General features: G+C 49.5%; 1 protein-coding gene across 5 annotated transcripts in view; it reads right to left on the bottom strand.

Moving 5' to 3' along the window:
• Positions 1-542: 542 nt before the first annotated feature.
• Positions 543-18268, bottom strand: part of ILF2 (interleukin enhancer binding factor 2) — a 61825-nt gene continuing 44099 nt past the window's right edge. For 2 of the 5 annotated variants that reach the window (XM_078885582.1, XM_078885586.1), the window contains 4 exons: positions 17459-17573; positions 12621-12708; positions 3494-3646; positions 543-1933 (listed from right to left, as the gene is read on the bottom strand). In XM_078885582.1, coding sequence (XP_078741708.1) covers positions 3501-3646; positions 12621-12708; positions 17459-17573 — 349 coding nt within the window. In that variant the 3' untranslated portion in view covers positions 543-1933; positions 3494-3500. Of the gene's footprint in view, positions 1934-3493; positions 3647-4898; positions 5020-5149; positions 5256-12620; positions 12709-17458; positions 17574-18268 lie in introns of those variants that run through there. The other 3 variants (XM_078885583.1, XM_078885585.1, XM_078885584.1) reach the window with 3 other exon arrangements.

Below are 18268 nucleotides of genomic sequence, written 5' to 3'. Positions count from 1 at the left end.
GCTTTGTCTGTGTGTGAGTGACAGCACTTGCCCCTACGGCCCTGCTAGAGGCTACCTGGGGGAGCTTTGTCTGTGTGTGTGTAACAGCACTTGCCCCTACGGCCCTGCTAGAGGCTACCTGGGGGAGCTTTGCCTGTGTGTGTGTAACAGCACTTGCCCCTGCAGCCCTGCTAGAGGCTACCTGGGGGAGCTTTGTCTGTGTGTGTGTAACAGCACTTGCCCCTGCAGCCCTGCTAGAGGCTACCTGGGGGAGCTTTGCCTGTGTGTGTGTAACAGCACTTGCCCCTACGGCCCTGCTAGGGGCTACCTGGGGGAGCTTTGTCTGTGTGTGTGTAACAGCACTTGCCCCTACGGCCCTGCTAGAGGCTACCTGGGGGAGCTTTGCCTGTGTGTGTGTAACAGCACTTGCCCCTGCAGCCCTGCTAGAGGCTACCTGGGGGAGCTTTGCCTGTGTGTGTGTAACAGCACTTGCCCCTGCAGCCCTGCTAGAGGCTACCTGGGGGAGCTTTGTCTGTGTGTGAGTGACGCAGTGAGACGTTGAGGAGTTTCTAAGTTTCGAGTTTTATTCAAATGACAAAAAAAGGTTGCAACTCTTTAACAACATCTGTGTGTGTGTCACTGTGTGTGTCACTGTGTGTGTCACTGTGTGTGTGTCACTGTGTGTGTCACTGTGTGTGTCACTGTGTGTGTGTCACTGTGTGTGTGTGTCACTGTGTGTGTGTCACTGTGTGTGTGTCACTGTGTGTGTGTGTGTGTCACTGTGTGTGTGTGTCACTGTGTGTGTGTGTCACTGTGTGTGTGTGTCACTGTGTGTGTGTCACTGTGTGTGTGTCACTGTGTGTGTGTGTGTCACTGTGTGTGTGTCACTGTGTGTGTGTGTCACTGTGTGTGTCACTGTGTGTGTGTCATTGTGTGTGTGTCACTGTGTGTGTGTCACTGTGTGTGTCACTGTGTGTGTCTGTGTGTGTCACTGTGTGTGTGTCACTGTGTGTGTGTCACTGTGTGTGTGTGTCACTGTGTGTGTGTCACTGTGTGTGTGTCACTGTGTGTGTGTCACTGTGTGTGTGTGTCACTGTGTGTGTGTCACTGTGTGTGTGTGTGTCACTGTGTGTGTGTGTGTCACTGTGTGTGTGTCACTGTGTGTGTGTGTCACTGTGTGTGTCACTGTGTGTGTGTCATTGTGTGTGTGTCACTGTGTGTGTGTCACTGTGTGTGTCACTGTGTGTGTGTCTGTGTGTGTCACTGTGTGTGTGTCACTGTGTGTGTGTCACTGTGTGTGTGTGTCACTGTGTGTGTGTCACTGTGTGTGTGTCACTGTGTGTGTGTCACTGTGTGTGTGTGTCACTGTGTGTGTGTCACTGTGTGTGTGTCACTGTGTGTGTGTCACTGTGTGTGTGTGTGTCACTGTGTGTGTCACTGTGTGTGTGTCATTGTGTGTGTGTCACTGTGTGTGTCACTGTGTGTGTGTCTGTGTGTGTCACTGTGTGTCACTGTGTGTGTCTGTGTGTGTCACTGTGTGTGTGTCACTGTGTGTGTCACTGTGTGTGTGTGTCACTGTGTGTGTGTCACTGTGTGTGTCATTGTGTGTGTGTCACTGTGTGTGTGTGTGTCACTGTGTGTCACTGTGTCTGTGTCTGTGTGTGTGTCACTGTGTGTGTGTCACTGTGTGTTTGTGTCACTGTGTGTGTGTCACTGTGTGTGTGTCACTGTGTGTGTGTCACTGTGTGTGTGTGTGTCACTGTGTGTGTGTGTGTCACTGTGTGTGTCACTGTGTGTGTGTCACTGTGTGTGTGTCACTGTGTGTGTGTGTCACTGTGTGTGTGTCACTGTGTGTGTCTGTGTGTGTGTGTCTCTGTGTGTCTGTGTCTGTGTGTGAGTGTCTGTGTGTGTGTCTCTATCTGCGCATCCAAGTATTCTTCAGGTCAGCCTGCATCTGTCCGCACACACACAGACACACACACAGACACACAGTGACACACACACACACAGTGAGACACACACACAGACACACACACACAGACACACACACACACACAGACAGACACACAAACAGACACACACACACACAGACACACACACACACAGACACACACACAGACACACACACAGACACACACACACAGACACACACACACACACACACAGACACACACACACACAGACACACACACAGACACACACACACAGACACACACACACAGACACACACAGACAGACACACATCAGGCCCATATTAAACGTCAATCAACACACACGAAACATGAACCACGCCCATAGAGACACACAGAGACACATAGACACACATACAGATACATCTATGTGTGTCTCTGTGTGTGTCTATCTCTGTGTGTGTGTGTCTATCTATATCTGTGTGTGTCTCTCTGTGTGTGTCTATCTGTGTGTGTGTCTATCTATCTGTGTGTCTATCTATCTGTGTGTGTGTGTGTCTATCTCTGTTTATGTGTCTCTGTGTATGTGTGTGTCTCTCTGTGTGTCTGTGTGTGTGTGTCTATCTGTGTGTGTGTCTATCTCTGTGTATGTGTCTCTGTGTATGTGTGTGTCTCTCTGTGTGTCTGTGTCTATCTGTGTGTGTGTGTGTCTATCTCTGTGTATGTGTCTCTGTGTATGTGTCTCTGTGTATGTGTCTCTCTGTGTGTCTGTGTGTGTGTCTATCTGTGTGTGTGTCTATCTGTGTGTGTCTATCTGTGTGTGTCTATCTGTGTGTGTCTCTCTGTGTGTGTCTATCTGTGTGTGTGTGTCTATCTCTGTGTATGTGTGTGTGTCTCTCTGTGTGTCTCTGTGTGTGTCTCTCTCTCTCTCTATCTCAGTGTGTGTGTCTATCTATCTCTCTATGTGTGTGTCTCTCTGTGTGTGTCTCTATCTGTGTGTCTATCTATCTCTCTCTATGTGTGTGTGTCTCTCTCTCTGTGTGTGTCTCTGTGTGTGTCTGTCTCTGTGTGTGTCTCTCTGTGTGTGTGTGTCTATCTGTGTGTGTGTGTCTATCTGTGTGTGTCTATCTGTGTGTGTCTCACGGCGCCGCTACTCCTGTGTCTCCATCCCCTCCTCCTCCGCCTCCTCCTCCGCCTACTCCTCCTGTGTGTGTGTGTGTCTATCTGTGTGTGTGTCTCTCTGTGTGTCTATCTGTGTGTCTGTGTGTGTCTATCTCTGTGTGTCTATCTGTGTGTGTCTCACAGCGTCGCTATTCCTGTGTCTCCATCCCCTCCTCCTCCGCCTCCTCCTCCGCCTCCTCCTCCTCCTGTGTGTGTGTGTGTCTATCTGTGTGTGTGTGTGTCTCTCTGTGTGTCTATCTGTGTGTCTGTGTGTGTCTATCTGTGTGTCTATCTGTGTGTGTCTCACAGCGTCGCTATTCCTGTGTCTCCATCCCCTCCTCCTCCGCCTCCTCCTCCGCCTCCTCCTCCTGTGTGTGTGTGTGTCTATCTGTGTGTGTCTATCTGTGTGTGTCTCTCTGTGTGTCTATCTGTGTGTGTCTCACGGCGCCGCTATTCCTGTGTCTCCATCCCCTCCTCCTCCGCCTCCTCCTCCGCCTCCTCCTCCTCCGCCTCCTTCTTCTCCGGCGGCTTCTCGTAGGCTCGCTCGGACGGAGCCACCACCACGCCGTCCCACACGGACAGCTTCGTAGCGATGCCTTCACACACACAGACACATACATAGACACACTACTACACACTACTTCTCGTAGGCTCGCTCGGACGGAGCCACCACCACGCCGTCCCACACGGACAGCTTCGTAGCGATGCCTACACATAGACACATACACACTATACACTACTACACTATACACTACTACACTATACACTACTACACTATACACTACTACACTATACACTACTACACTATACACTACACACTATACACTACACACTATACACTTCTACACTATACACTACACTATACACTACTACACTATACACTACTACACTACACTATACACTACTACACTATACACTACTACACTATACACTACTACACTACACTATACACTACTACACTATACACTACTACACTATACACTACTACACTACACTATACACTACTACACTATACACTACTACACTATACACTACTACACTATACACTACTACACTATACACTACTACACTATACACTACTACACCATACACTACTACACCATACACTACTACACTATACACTACTACACTACACTATACACTACTACACTATACACTACTACACTATACACTACTACACTATACACTACTACACTATACACTACTACACTATACACTACTACACTACACTATACACTACTACACTATACACTACTACACACTACTTCTCGTAGGCTCGCTCGGACGGAGCGACCACCACTCCGTCCCACACGGACAGCATCGTAGCGATGCCTTCACACACATAGACACATTATACACTACTACACTACACTATACACTACACTACTTCTCGTAGGCTCGCTCGGACGGAGCCACCACCACCCCGTCCCACACGGACAGCTTCGTAGCGATGCCTACACATAGACACATACACATTATACACTACTACACTACACTATACACTACACTACTTCTCGTAGGCTCGCTCGGACGGAGCCACCACCACGCCGTCCCACACGGACAGCTTCGTAGCGATGCCTACACATAGACACATACACATTATACACTACTACACTACACTATACACTACTTCTCGTAGGCTCGCTCGGACGGAGCGACCACCACTCCGTCCCACACGGACAGCTTCGTAGCGATGCCTTCACACACATAGACACATACACATTATACACTACTACACTACACTATACACTACTACACTACACTATACACTACTTCTCGTAGGCTCGCTCGGACGGAGCGACCACCACCCCGTCCCACACGGACAGCTTCGTAGCGATGCCTACACATAGATATACATATATACATTATACACTACACTATACACTACTCTATATACACTACTTCTCGTAGGCTCGCTCGGACGGAGCCACCACCACGCCGTCCCACACGGACAGCTTCGTAGCGATGCCTTCACACACATAGACACACACATAGACACATACATAGACACACTACTACACACTACTTCTCGTAGGCTCGCTCGGACGGAGCGACCACCACGCCGTCCCACACGGACAGCTTCGTAGCGATGCCTTCACACACACAGACACACACATAGACACACTACTACACACTACTTCTCGTAGGCTCGCTCGGACGGAGCGACCACCACCCCGTCCCACACGGACAGCTTCGTAGCGATGCCTACACACACACAGACACACACATAGACACATACATAGACACACTACTACACTACTTCTCGTAGGCTCGCTCGGACGGAGCGACCACCACGCCGTCCCACACGGACAACTTTGTAGCGATGCCTACACACACACACATAGACACATACACACACTATTATACTACTATATACTACTATACACAGACTATTATACTACTACACTAAACACTACTACTACACTATACACTACTACACTATACACTACTACACTACACTATACACTACTACACTATACACTACTACACTATACACTACTACACTATACACTACTACACCATACACTACTACACCATACACTACTACATTATACACTATACACCACTACACTACTACACTATACACTACTACACTACTACACTACTATACACTACTACACTACTACACTACTATACACTACTACACTATACACTACTACACTACACTATACACTACTACACTATACACTACACTATACACTAATACACTACTACACTATACACTACTACACCATACACTACTACACCATACACTACTACATTATACACTATACACCACTACACTACTACACTATACACTACTACACTACTATACACTACTACACTACTACACTACTATACACTACTACACTATACACTACTACACTACACTATACACTACTACACTATACACTACACTATACACTAATACACTACTACACCATACACTACTACACCATACACTACTACATTATACACTATACACCACTACACTATACACTACTACACTACACTATACACTACTACTACACTACTTCTCGTAGACTCGCTCAGACGGCGACACCACCACCCCGTCCCACACAGACAACTTTGTAGCGATGCCTACACACACATAGACACACAGACACAGACCGAGCCTCTGCCATGTAGATGGTAAAACGCAGAAAGTCAGGAAGAAACAGACTCCTGCGACGTTTCCTCGGTGGGTAAAACTTAAAGCAGTAAAACCAGCGTGCGAAAAAAGTAAACCCGTAAAAACAAAGTGTTTCACTCTAAATCCTTTATATGCGTGGCGGCGAACTTAATATGAAGGATTTAACAAGTAAACCCGTAAAAACAAAGTGTTTCACTATAAATCCTTTATATGCGTGGCGGCGAACTTAATATGAAGGATTTAACAAGTAAACCCGTAAAAACAAAGTGTTTCACTCTAAATCCTTTATATGCGTGGCGGCGAACTTAATATAAAGGATTTAACAAGTAAACCCGTAAAAACAAAGTGTTTCACTATAAATCCTTTATATGCGTGGCGGCGAACTTAATATGAAGGATTTAACAAGTAAACCCGTAAAAACAAAGTGTTTCACTCTAAATCCTTTATATGCGTGGCGGCGAACTTAATATGAAGGATTTAACAAGTAAACCCGTAAAAACAAAGTGTGTCACTCTAAATCCTTTATATGCGTGGCGGCGAACTTAATATGAAGGATTTAACAAGTAAACCCGTAAAAACAAAGTGTTTCACTCTAAATCCTTTATATGCGTGGCGGCGAACTTAATATGAAGGATTTAACAAGTAAACCCGTAAAAACAAAGTGTGTCACTCTAAATCCTTTATATGCGTGGCGGCGAACTTAATATGAAGGATTTAACAAGTAAACCCGTAAAAACAAAGTGTGTCACTCTAAATCCTTTAAATGCGTGGCGGCGAACTTAATATGAAGGATTTAACAAGTAAACCCGTAAAAACAAAGTGTTTCACTCTAAATCCTTTAAATGCGTGGCGGCGAACTTAATATGAAGGATTTAACAAGTAAACCCGTAAAAACAAAGTGTGTCACTCTAAATCCTTTATATGCGTGGCGGCGAACTTAATATAAAGGATTTAACAAGTAAACCCGTAAAAACAAAGTGTTTCACTCTAAATCCTTTATATGCGTGGCGGCGAACTTAATATGAAGGATTTAACAAGTAAACCCGTAAAAACAAAGTGATCCACTCTAAATCCTTTATATGCGTGGCGGCGAGCTTAATATGAAGGATTTAACAAGTAAACCCGTAAAAACAAAGTGTTTCACTCTAAATCCTTTATATGCGTGGCGGCGAACTTAATATGAAGGATTTAACAAGTAAACCCGTAAAAACAAAGTGTTTCACTCTAAATCCTTTATATGCGTGGCAGCGAACTTAATATGAAGGATTTAACAAGTAAACCCGTAAAAACAAAGTGTTTCACTCTAAATCCTTTATATGTGTGGCGGCGAACTTAATATGAAGGATTTAACAAGTAAACCCGTAAAAACAAAGTGTGTCACTCTAAATCCTTTATATGCGTGGCGGCGAACTTAATATGAAGGATTTAACAAGTAAACCCGTAAAAACAAAGTGTTTCACTATAAATCCTTTATACGCGTGGCGGCGAACTTAATATGAAGGATTTAACAAGTAAACCCGTAAAAACAAAGTGTTTCACTCTAAATCCTTTATATGCGTGGCGGCGAACTTAATATGAAGGATTTAACAAGTAAACCCGTAAAAACAAAGTGTTTCACTCTAAATCCTTTATATGCGTGGCGGCGAACTTAATATGAAGGATTTAACAAGTAAACCCGTAAAAACAAAGTGTTTCACTCTAAATCCTTTATATGCGTGGCGGCTAGAGTCCTCTCGTCCTCTGGCTTGAGATGGCTGCCACCTATGGGTCAGATGATTGCCTGACACCGTTAAGCGATTGGTAATTAAACATCGAATTTGTTTTCCCTAAACGATGTAAAATTATGGATTTTTTTTCCACGAACATTCACCGTCACGCGCAACGAGTCTGTGTGGGAAAACGTCAGCTCGATGGGATCACGGGAAGTGGGTTAAAAAACGAGCGAAAGATTTGCACGGTCCTAAGCAAGCAAGCATTGAAGCAAGCGAACTTAATATAAAGGATTTTAAAAAGAAGCTAAACATGGTAAAAACAAAACTGGCCGTCTGTCAGTAAACTGTACAGCAACTCAAGAATCGTTGTCCGTCAAATAAGATGGTCCAAATAAGTGCAGTTAAACATTTTTTGCGCGGTTAATAACATCTTTCCAATGCTTACTCACAGTTTGTGACCATCATCATCGCGGTTAAAATTTTAACCACTATGAGATCTCTTTTACCAGTGGCAAAATATAATGGTAGGTAGGTTTTTACCCTTTTAACTGGTACAAAACTGACACCTTTATTCAAGGCATCATGTTTGCAATGACCACAACACAAGTAGTCAATAAAGCAAACAAAAAGATGCAACTCTGATAAGGATGATAATAATATGCACTGTCCTTGAAGTTGATTGGCCCACACCCGAGACGGCTTTCTTTAAAAGAGATCTCATAGTGTAAATGTTTACCCCGAACTCTCAATACTCTGATATTGCACTGTGTTTGAGTCGTGCGCCTTCTGGTGTCATCTGGCCCTACACCAATGGGGACGAGGCTCTAAAGAAAGCCGTCTCGGGTGTGGGCCAATCAACTTCAAGGACAGTGCATATTATTATCATCCTTATCAGAGTTGCATCTTTTTGTTTGCTTTATTGACTACTTGTGTTGTGGTCATTGCAAACATGATGCCTTGAATAAAGGTGTCAGTTTTGTACCAGTTAAAAGGGTAAAAACCTACCATTATATTTTGCCACTGGTAAAAGAGATCTCATAGTGGTTAAAATGATGTCTCTGTTTGTATATCTGTGAAGTACCGGTAAGTACGCTGGACACAGCTAATCCTGACCTACTCCCAAGTCCTCCACTAACGGGCTAGCTAGGGGAGGCTAACTGGCCCGACACTGGTGAGTCGGGCTACGGTCTCCGGAGTCCCAGGGTACTGACCCTGGTTCACGGAACCACGCCTCTGGCTCGATCCTCCGCAGCCCTGACAAGGGCGGCGTCGAGGGGAGTCCAGGGCTTCTAACTAGGAGATCTTCCTTCTTCCTCCTTCGTTCCCAGACTCAGCCACGAGCTCTCTCTGTCCTCCCCCTTTATACCCCCCGTCAGGATCACATCTGGATGGCTTCGTGCAACAAACCTTTGATGGTAGCCGGGAGGTTTGCAGAGCACCTTGGTCTCGGAAAAGATAATTTCATGAGAGCATCTCTCCCCGTGTCTCTGTGTCTCTACGTGTCTCTGTGTGTCTCTACGTGTCCCAGCATCTCTCCCCGTGTCTCTGTGCGTCTCCCCCGTGTCTCTGTGTCTCTACGTGTCTCTGTGTGTCTCTACGTGTCCCCGTGTCTCCGTGTCTCTGTGTGTCTCTCCCCGTGTCTCTGTGCGTCTCCCGTGTCTCTGTGTGTCTCCCATGTCTGTGCGTCTCCCCGTGTCTCTGTGTGTCTCTACGTGTCTCTGTGTGTCTCTATGTCTCCCCGTGTCTCTGTGCGTCTCCCCGTGTCTCTGTGTGTCTCTGAGTGTCTCCCCGTGTCTCTGTGTGTCTCTACGTGTCTCTGTGTGTCTCTGAGTGTCTCCCCGTGTCTCTGTGCGTCTCCCCGTGTCTCTGTGTGTCTCTGTGTGTCTCGACGTGTCTCTGTGTGTCTCTGTGTGTCTCTACGTGGTCCCCGTGTCTCTGTATGTCCCCCGTGTCTCTGTGTCTCTGTGCGTCTCCCCGTGTCTCCTCCGTGTCTCTGTGCGTCTCTACGTGTCCCCCGTGTCTCTGTGTGTCTCTACGTGTCTCTGTGTGTCTCTGTGCGTCTCCCAGTGTGTCTGTGTGTCTCTACGTGTCTCTGTGTCTCTGTGCGTCTCCCAGTGTGTCTGTGTGTCTCCCGTGTCTCTGTGCGTCTCTGTGCGTCTCTGAGTGTCTGTGCGTCTGTGTGTCTCTGTGAGTCTCTGTGTGTCTCTGTGTGTGTCTCTCCCAGTGTGTCTGTGTGTCTCCCGTGTCTCTGTATGTCTCCCGTGTCTCTGTGCATTCTCCCCCGCGTCTCCCCCGTGTCTCTACGTGTCTCTACGTGTCTCTGTGCGTCTCCCCCGCGTCTCTACGTGTCTCTGTGTGTCTCTGTGCGTCTCCCAGTGTGTATGTGTGTCTCTACGTGTCTCTGTGTGTCTCTGTGCGTCTCCCAGTGTGTCTGTGTGTCTCTACGTGTCTCTGTGTGTCTCCCAGTGTGTCTGTGTGTCTCTACGTGTCTCTGTGTGTCTCTGTGTGTCTCCCAGTGTGTGTGTGTGTCTCTACGTGTCTCTGTGTATCTCTGTGCGTCTCCCAGTGTGTCTGTGTGTCTCTACGTGTCTCTGTGTGTCTCCCAGTGTGTCTGTGTGTCTCTACGTGTCTCTGTGTGTCTCTGTGCGTCTCCCAGTGTGTCTGTGTGTCTCCCGTGTCTCTGTGCGTCTCTGTGCGTCTCTGAGTGTCTGTGCGTCTGTGTGTCTCTGTGAGTCTCTGTGCGTCTCTGTGTGTGTCTCTCCCAGTGTGTCTGTGTGTCTCCCGTGTCTCTGTATGTCTCCCGTGTCTCTGTGCATTCTCCCCCGCGTCTCCCCCGTGTCTCTACGTGTCTCTACGTGTCTCTGTGCGTCTCCCCCGTGTCTCTACGTGTCTCTGTGTGTCTCTGTGCGTCTCCCAGTGTGTATGTGTGTCTCTACGTGTCTCTGTGTGTCTCTGTGCGTCTCCCAGTGTGTCTGTGTGTCTCTACGTGTCTCTGTGTGTCTCCCAGTGTGTCTGTGTGTCTCTACGTGTCTCTGTGTGTCTCTGTGTGTCTCCCAGTGTGTGTGTGTGTCTCTACGTGTCTCTGTGTATCTCTGTGCGTCTCCCAGTGTGTCTGTGTGTCTCTACGTGTCTCTGTGTGTCTCCCAGTGTGTCTGTGTGTCTCTACGTGTCTCTGTGTGTCTCTGTGCGTCTCCCAGTGTGTCTGTGTGTCTCCCGTGTCTCTGTGCGTCTCTGTGCGTCTCTGAGTGTCTGTGCGTCTGTGTGTCTCTGTGAGTCTCTGTGTGTCTCTGTGTGTGTCTCTCCCAGTGTGTCTGTGTGTCTCCCGTGTCTCTGTATGTCTCCCGTGTCTCTGTGCATTCTCCCCCGCGTCTCCCCCGTGTCTCTACGTGTCTCTACGTGTCTCTGTGCGTCTCCCCCGTGTCTCTACGTGTCTCTACGTGTCTCTGTGCGTCTCCCCCGCGTCTCTACGTGTCTCTACGTGTCTCTGTGCGTCTCCCCCGTGTCTCTACGTGTCTCTGTGCGTCTCCCCCGCGTCTCTACGTGTCTCTACGTGTCTCTGTGCGTCTCCCCCGTGTCTCTACGTGTCTCTACGTGTCTCTGTGCGTCTCCCCCGTGTCTCTACGTGTCTCTACGTGTCTCTGTGCGTCTCCCCCGTGTCTCTACGTGTCTCTGTGTGTCTCTGTGCGTCTCCCAGTGTGTCTGTGTGTCTCTACGTGTCTCTGTGTGTCTCCCAGTGTGTCTGTGTGTCTCTACGTGTCTCTGTGTGTCTCTGTGCGTCTCCCAGTGTGTCTGTGTGTCTCTACGTGTCTCTGTGTGTCTCCCAGTGTGTCTGTGTGTCTCTACGTGTCTCTGTGTGTCTCTGTGTGTCTCCCAGTGTGTGTGTGTGTCTCTACGTGTCTCTGTGTGTCTCTGTGCGTCTCCCAGTGTGTCTGTGTGTCTCTACGTGTCTCTGTGTGTCTCCCAGTGTGTCTGTGTGTCTCTACGTGTCTCTGTGTGTCTCTGTGTGTCTCCCAGTGTGTCTGTGTGTCTCTACGTGTCTCTGTGTGTCTCTGTGCGTCTCCCAGTGTGTCTGTGTGTCTCTACGTGTCTCCCCCGTGTCTCCCCCGTGTCTCTATGTCTCCCTGTGTCTCCGTGTCTCTGTGTGTCTCTCCCCGTGTCTCTACGTCTCCCCCGCGTCTCTGTGTGTCTCTACGTGTCCCCCGTGTCTCTCTGTGTCTCTGTGTGTCTCTATGAGTCTCTATGTGTCTCTATGAGTCTCTATGAGTCTCTATGTGTCTCTGTGTGTCTCTGCGTGTCTCTATGTATCTCTATGGGTCTCTGTGTGTCTCTATGGGTCTCTGTGTGTCTCTATGGGTCTCTGTGTGTCTCTATGTATCTCTATGGGTCTCTATGAGTCTCTATGTGTCTCTATGGGTCTCTGTGTGTCTCTGTGTGTCTCTATGTGTCTCTGTGTGTCTCTACGTGTCTCTGTGTGTCCCCCGTGTCTCTGTGTGTCTCCCCCGTGTCTCTACGTGTCTCCCGTGTCTCTGTGTGACTCTACGCGTCTCTACGTGTCTCTGTGTCTCTACGCGTCTCTACGCGTCTCTACGCGTCTCTACGCGTCTCTACGTGTCTCTGTGTGTCTCTACGTGTCTCTGTGTGTCTCTACGTGTCTCTGTGTGTCTCTGTGTGTCCCCGTGTCTCTGTGTGTCTCTACGTGTCTCTGTGTGTGTCCCCGTGTCTCACCAAAGTCGCGCTCGATCCCCAGAATCTTCTTGAATCCTCCGTGAGACAGAACGCGCAGCAGAGTCTGCGCTGTGAAGCAGACGCTGTCCTGAGACACGCGGCGAGAGACACGGGGAGAGACACGGTGAGAGACACGGAGAGACACAGAGAGAGAGACACGGACACGCAGCAGAGTCTGCGCTGTGAAGCAGACGCTGTCCTGAGACACGCGGCGAGAGACACGGGGAGAGACACGGTGAGAGACACGGACACGCAGCAGAGTCTGCGCTGTGAAGCAGACGCTGTCCTGAGACACGCGGCGAGAGACACGGGGAGAGACACGGTGAGAGACACGGACACGCAGCAGAGTCTGCGCTGGGAAGCAGACGCTGTCCTGAGACACGCGGCGAGAGACACGGGGAGAGACACACGGTGAGAGACACGGACACGCAGCAGAGTCTGCGCTGTGAAGCAGACGCTGTCCTGAGACACGCAGCGAGAGACACGGGGAGAGACACGGTGAGAGACACGGACACGCAGCAGAGTCTGCGCTGTGAAGCAGACGCTGTCCTGAGACACGCAGCGAGAGACACGGGGAGAGACACGGTGAGAGACACGGACACGCAGCAGAGTCTGCGCTGTGAAGCAGACGCTGTCCTGAGACACGCGGCGAGAGACACGGGGAGACACACGGTGAGAGACACGGAGAGACACAGAGAGAGACACACAGTGAGAGACACACAGTGAGAGACACACAGAGAGAGACACACGGTGAGAGACACACGGTGAGAGACACGGAGAGACAGAGAGACAGAGAGACACGCAGTGAGAGACACGGAGACGCAGCAGAGTCTGCGCTGTGAAGCAGACGCTGTCCTGAGACACGCGGCGAGAGACACGGGGAGAGACACACGGTGAGAGACATGGACACGCAGCAGAGTCTGCGCTGTGAAGCAGACGCTGTCCTGAGACACGCAGCGAGAGACACGGGGAGAGACACACGGTGAGAGACACGGAGAGACACAGAGAGAGACACACAGTGAGAGACACACAGTGAGAGACACACAGTGAGAGACACACAGTGAGAGACACACAGTGAGAGACACACAGAGAGAGACACACGGTGAGAGACACACGGTGAGAGACACACAGTGAGAGACACACAGTGAGAGACACACAAAGAGAGACACACAGTGAGAGACACACAGTGAGAGACACACGGTGAGAGACACACAGTGAGAGACACACAGTGAGAGACACACAGTGAGAGACACACGGTGAGAGACACACGGTGAGAGACACGCAGTGAGACACACACAGTGAGAGACACACGGTGAGAGACACACAGTGAGAGACACACGGTGAGAGACACACAGTGAGAGACACACAGTGAGAGACACACGGTGAGAGACACACAGAGAGAGACACACAGTGAGAGACACACAGTGAGAGACACACAGTGAGAGACACACAGTGAGAGACACACGGTGAGAGACACACGGTGAGAGACACACGGTGAGAGACACACGGTGAGAGACACACGGTGAGAGACACACGGTGAGAGACACACAGTGAGAGACACACAGTGAGAGACACACAGTGAGAGACACACAGTGAGAGACACACAGTGAGAGACACACAGTGAGAGACACACAGTGAGAGACACACGGTGAGAGACACACGGTGAGAGACACACGGTGAGAGACACACGGTGAGAGACACACGGTGAGAGACACACGGTGAGAGACACACGGTGAGAGACACACAGTGAGAGACACACAGTGAGAGACACACAGTGAGAGACACACGGTGAGAGACACACGGTGAGAGACACACGGTGAAAGACACACAGTGAGAGACACACAGTGAGAGACACACGGTGAGAGACACACGGTGAGAGACACACAGTGAGAGACACACAGTGAGAGACACACAGTGAGAGACACACGGTGAGAGACACACAGTGAGAGACACACAGTGAGAGACACACAGTGAGAGACACACAGTGAGAGACACACAGTGAGAGACACACAGTGAGAGACACACGGTGAAAGACACACAGAGAGAGACACACGGTGAGAGACACACAGTGAGAGACACACAGTGAGAGACACACGGTGAGAGACACACAGAGAGAGACACACAGTGAGAGACACACAGTGAGAGACACACAGTGAGAGACACACAGTGAGAGACACACGGTGAGAGACACACGGTGAGAGACACACGGTGAGAGACACACGGTGAGAGACACACGGTGAGAGACACACGGTGAGAGACACACGGTGAGAGACACACAGTGAGAGACACACAGTGAGAGACACACAGTGAGAGACACACGGTGAGAGACACACGGTGAGAGACACACAGTGAGAGACACACAGTGAGAGACACACGGTGAGAGACACACAGTGAGAGACACACAGTGAGAGACACACGGTGAGAGACACACAGTGAGAGACACACAGTGAGAGACACACAGTGAGAGACACGGGGAGAGACACACAGTGAGAGACACACGGTGAGAGACACGGTGAGAGTCACACAGTGAGAGACACACGGTGAGAGACACACGGTGAGTCACACAGTGAGAGACACACGGTGAGAGACACACAGTGAGAGACACACGGTGAGAGACACACAGTGAGAGACACACAGTGAGAGACACGGAGACGCAGTGAGAGACACACAGTGAGAGACACACGGTGAGAGACACACAGTGAGAGACACACAGTGAGAGACACGCAGTGAGAGACACACAGTGAGAGACACACAGTGAGAGACACACAGTGAGAGACACACAGTGAGAGACACACGGTGAGAGACACACAGTGAGAGACACACGGTGAGAGACACACAGTGAGAGACACACAGTGAGAGACACACGGTGAGAGACACACAGTGAGAGACACGCAGTGAGAGACACACAGTGAGAGACACACAGTGAGAGACACACAGTGAGAGACACACAGTGAGAGACACACAGTGAGAGACACACAGTGAGAGACACACAGTGAGAGACACACAGTGAGAGACACACAGTGAGAGACACACGGTGAGAGACACACAGTGAGAGACACACGGTGAGAGACACACAGTGAGAGACACACAGTGAGAGACACACAGTGAGAGACACACAGTGAGAGACACACAGTGAGAGACACGCAGTGAGAGACACACAGTGAGAGACACACAGTGAGAGACACACAGTGAGAGACACACAGTGAGAGACACACGGTGAGAGACACACGGTGAGAGACACACGGTGAGAGTCACACGGTGAGAGACACACGGTGAGAGACACACGGTGAGAGACACACGGTGAGAGTCACACGGTGAGAGACACACGGTGAGAGACACACGGTGAGAGACACACGGTGAGAGTCACACAGTGAGAGACACACGGTGAGAGACACACAGTGAGAGACACACAGTGAGAGACACGGAGACGCAGTGAGAGACACACAGTGAGAGACACACAGTGAGAGACACGGAGACGCAGTGAGAGACACACAGTGAGAGACACACAGTGAGAGACACACAGTGAGAGACACGGAGACGCAGTGAGAGACACCCTCAAACGGATCAGTGATTGTGGTAGTGGTGGAGGTAGTGGTGGAGGTAGTGGTGGTAGTGGTGGTAGTGGTGGTAGTGATGGTGATGATGGTAGTGGTGATGGTGGTGGTAGTGGTGATGGTGGTGGTAGTGATGAAGGTGGTAGTGGTGGTGATGATGGTAGTGGTGATGATGGTAGTGGTGATGATGGTAGTGGTGGTGGTAGTGGTGATGATGATGGTGATGATGGTAGTGGTGATGATGATGGTGATGATGGTAGTGGTGGTGATGATGGTAGTGGTGATGGTGGTAGTGGTGGTGGTAGTGGTAGTGATGGTGGTAGTAGTGATGGTAGTGGTGGTAGTGATGGTGGTAGTGGTGGTGGTGATGATAGTAGTGATGATGATGATGGTGATGATGATGGTAGTGATGGTAGTGATGGTGGTAGTAGTGATGATGATGGTGATGATGGTAGTGATGGTGATGGTGATGATGATGGTACCTGTTGCTCCAGGTTCATGACGGTGTGCACACGGAAGGAGCCGCTCTCACAGGGGTCGGTGATAGTGATGGTGATGGTGATGATGATGATGATGATGGTGATGATGATGATGGTAGTGATGGTGATGATGATGATAGTGATGGTGATGATGATAGTGATGGTGATGATGGTGATGATGGTGATGATGATGATAGTGATGGTGATGATGATAGTGATGGTGATGATGGTAGTGATGATGATGATGATGGTAGTGATGATGATGATGATAGTGATGGTGATGATGGTGATGATGGTGATGATGATGATAGTGATGGTGATGATGGTAGTGATGATGATGATGATGGTAGTGATGGTGATGATGGTGATGATGATGATAGTGATGGTGATGATGATAGTGATGGTGATGATGGTAGTGATGATGATGATGATGGTAGTGATGATGATGATGATAGTGATGGTGATGATGGTGATGATGGTGATGATGATGATAGTGATGGTGATGATGGTAGTGATGATGATGATGATGGTAGTGATGGTGATGATGGTGATGATGGTGATGATGGTGATGATGATGATGGTGATGATGATGGTAGTGATGGTGATGATGATGATGGTGATGATGATGATGATGGTACCTGCTGCTCCAGGTTCATGACGGTGTGCACACGGAAGGAGCCGCTCTCACAGGGGTCGGTGATTGTGATGGTGATGATGATGATGGTAGTGATGGTAGTGATGATGATGATGGTAGTGATGGTAGTGATGGTAGTGATGATGATGATGATTGTGATGATGATGGTACCTGCTGCTCCAGGTTCATGACGGTGTGCACACGGAAGGAGCCGCTCTCACAGGGGTCGGTGATTCCCACCGACCCCGGCAAGAAGAGGCCTGCAGCCAGCAGCTGCAGGCAACGTCTGAGCAGCAGCAGCAGCATCAGCAGCAGCATCATCATCATCATCAGTAGCATCAACATCATCAGTAGAATCAGCATCATCATCAGCAGCAGCATCATCATCATCAGTAGCATCATCATCCTCATCAGTGTCACAATCACCACCATCATCATCATCAGTGTCACCACCATCACCACCACCATCATCACCATCACCACCACCATCATCACCATCACCACCATCATCACCACCACCACCACCACCATCACCACCACCACCACCATCACCATCACCACCATCACCACCACCACCACCACCATCACCATCACCACCACCACCACCATCACCATCACCACCACCACCATCATCACCATCACCACCATCACCACCATCACCATCACCACCACCATCACCACCACCACCATCACCATCACCACCACCACCATCACCATCACCACCACCACCATCACCATCACCACCACCATCACCACCATCACCACCATCACCACCACCACCACCACCATCACCACCACCATCACCACCATCACCACCATCACCACCATCACCACCACCACCATCACCACCATCACCACCACCACCACCATCACCACCATCACCACCACCATCACCACCATCACCACCACCACCACCACCATCACCACCACCATCACCACCATCACCACCACCATCACCTCAACACCCTCACCACCATCACC

Source organism: Lampetra fluviatilis, unplaced genomic scaffold, assembly GCF_964198595.1.
Source record: "Lampetra fluviatilis unplaced genomic scaffold, kcLamFluv1.1 SCAFFOLD_360, whole genome shotgun sequence".
NCBI lineage: Eukaryota > Metazoa > Chordata > Hyperoartia > Petromyzontiformes > Petromyzontidae > Lampetra > Lampetra fluviatilis.
Note: the sequence above shows the minus strand (reverse complement) of the source record. Positions and strands in the feature narration are given on the sequence as shown.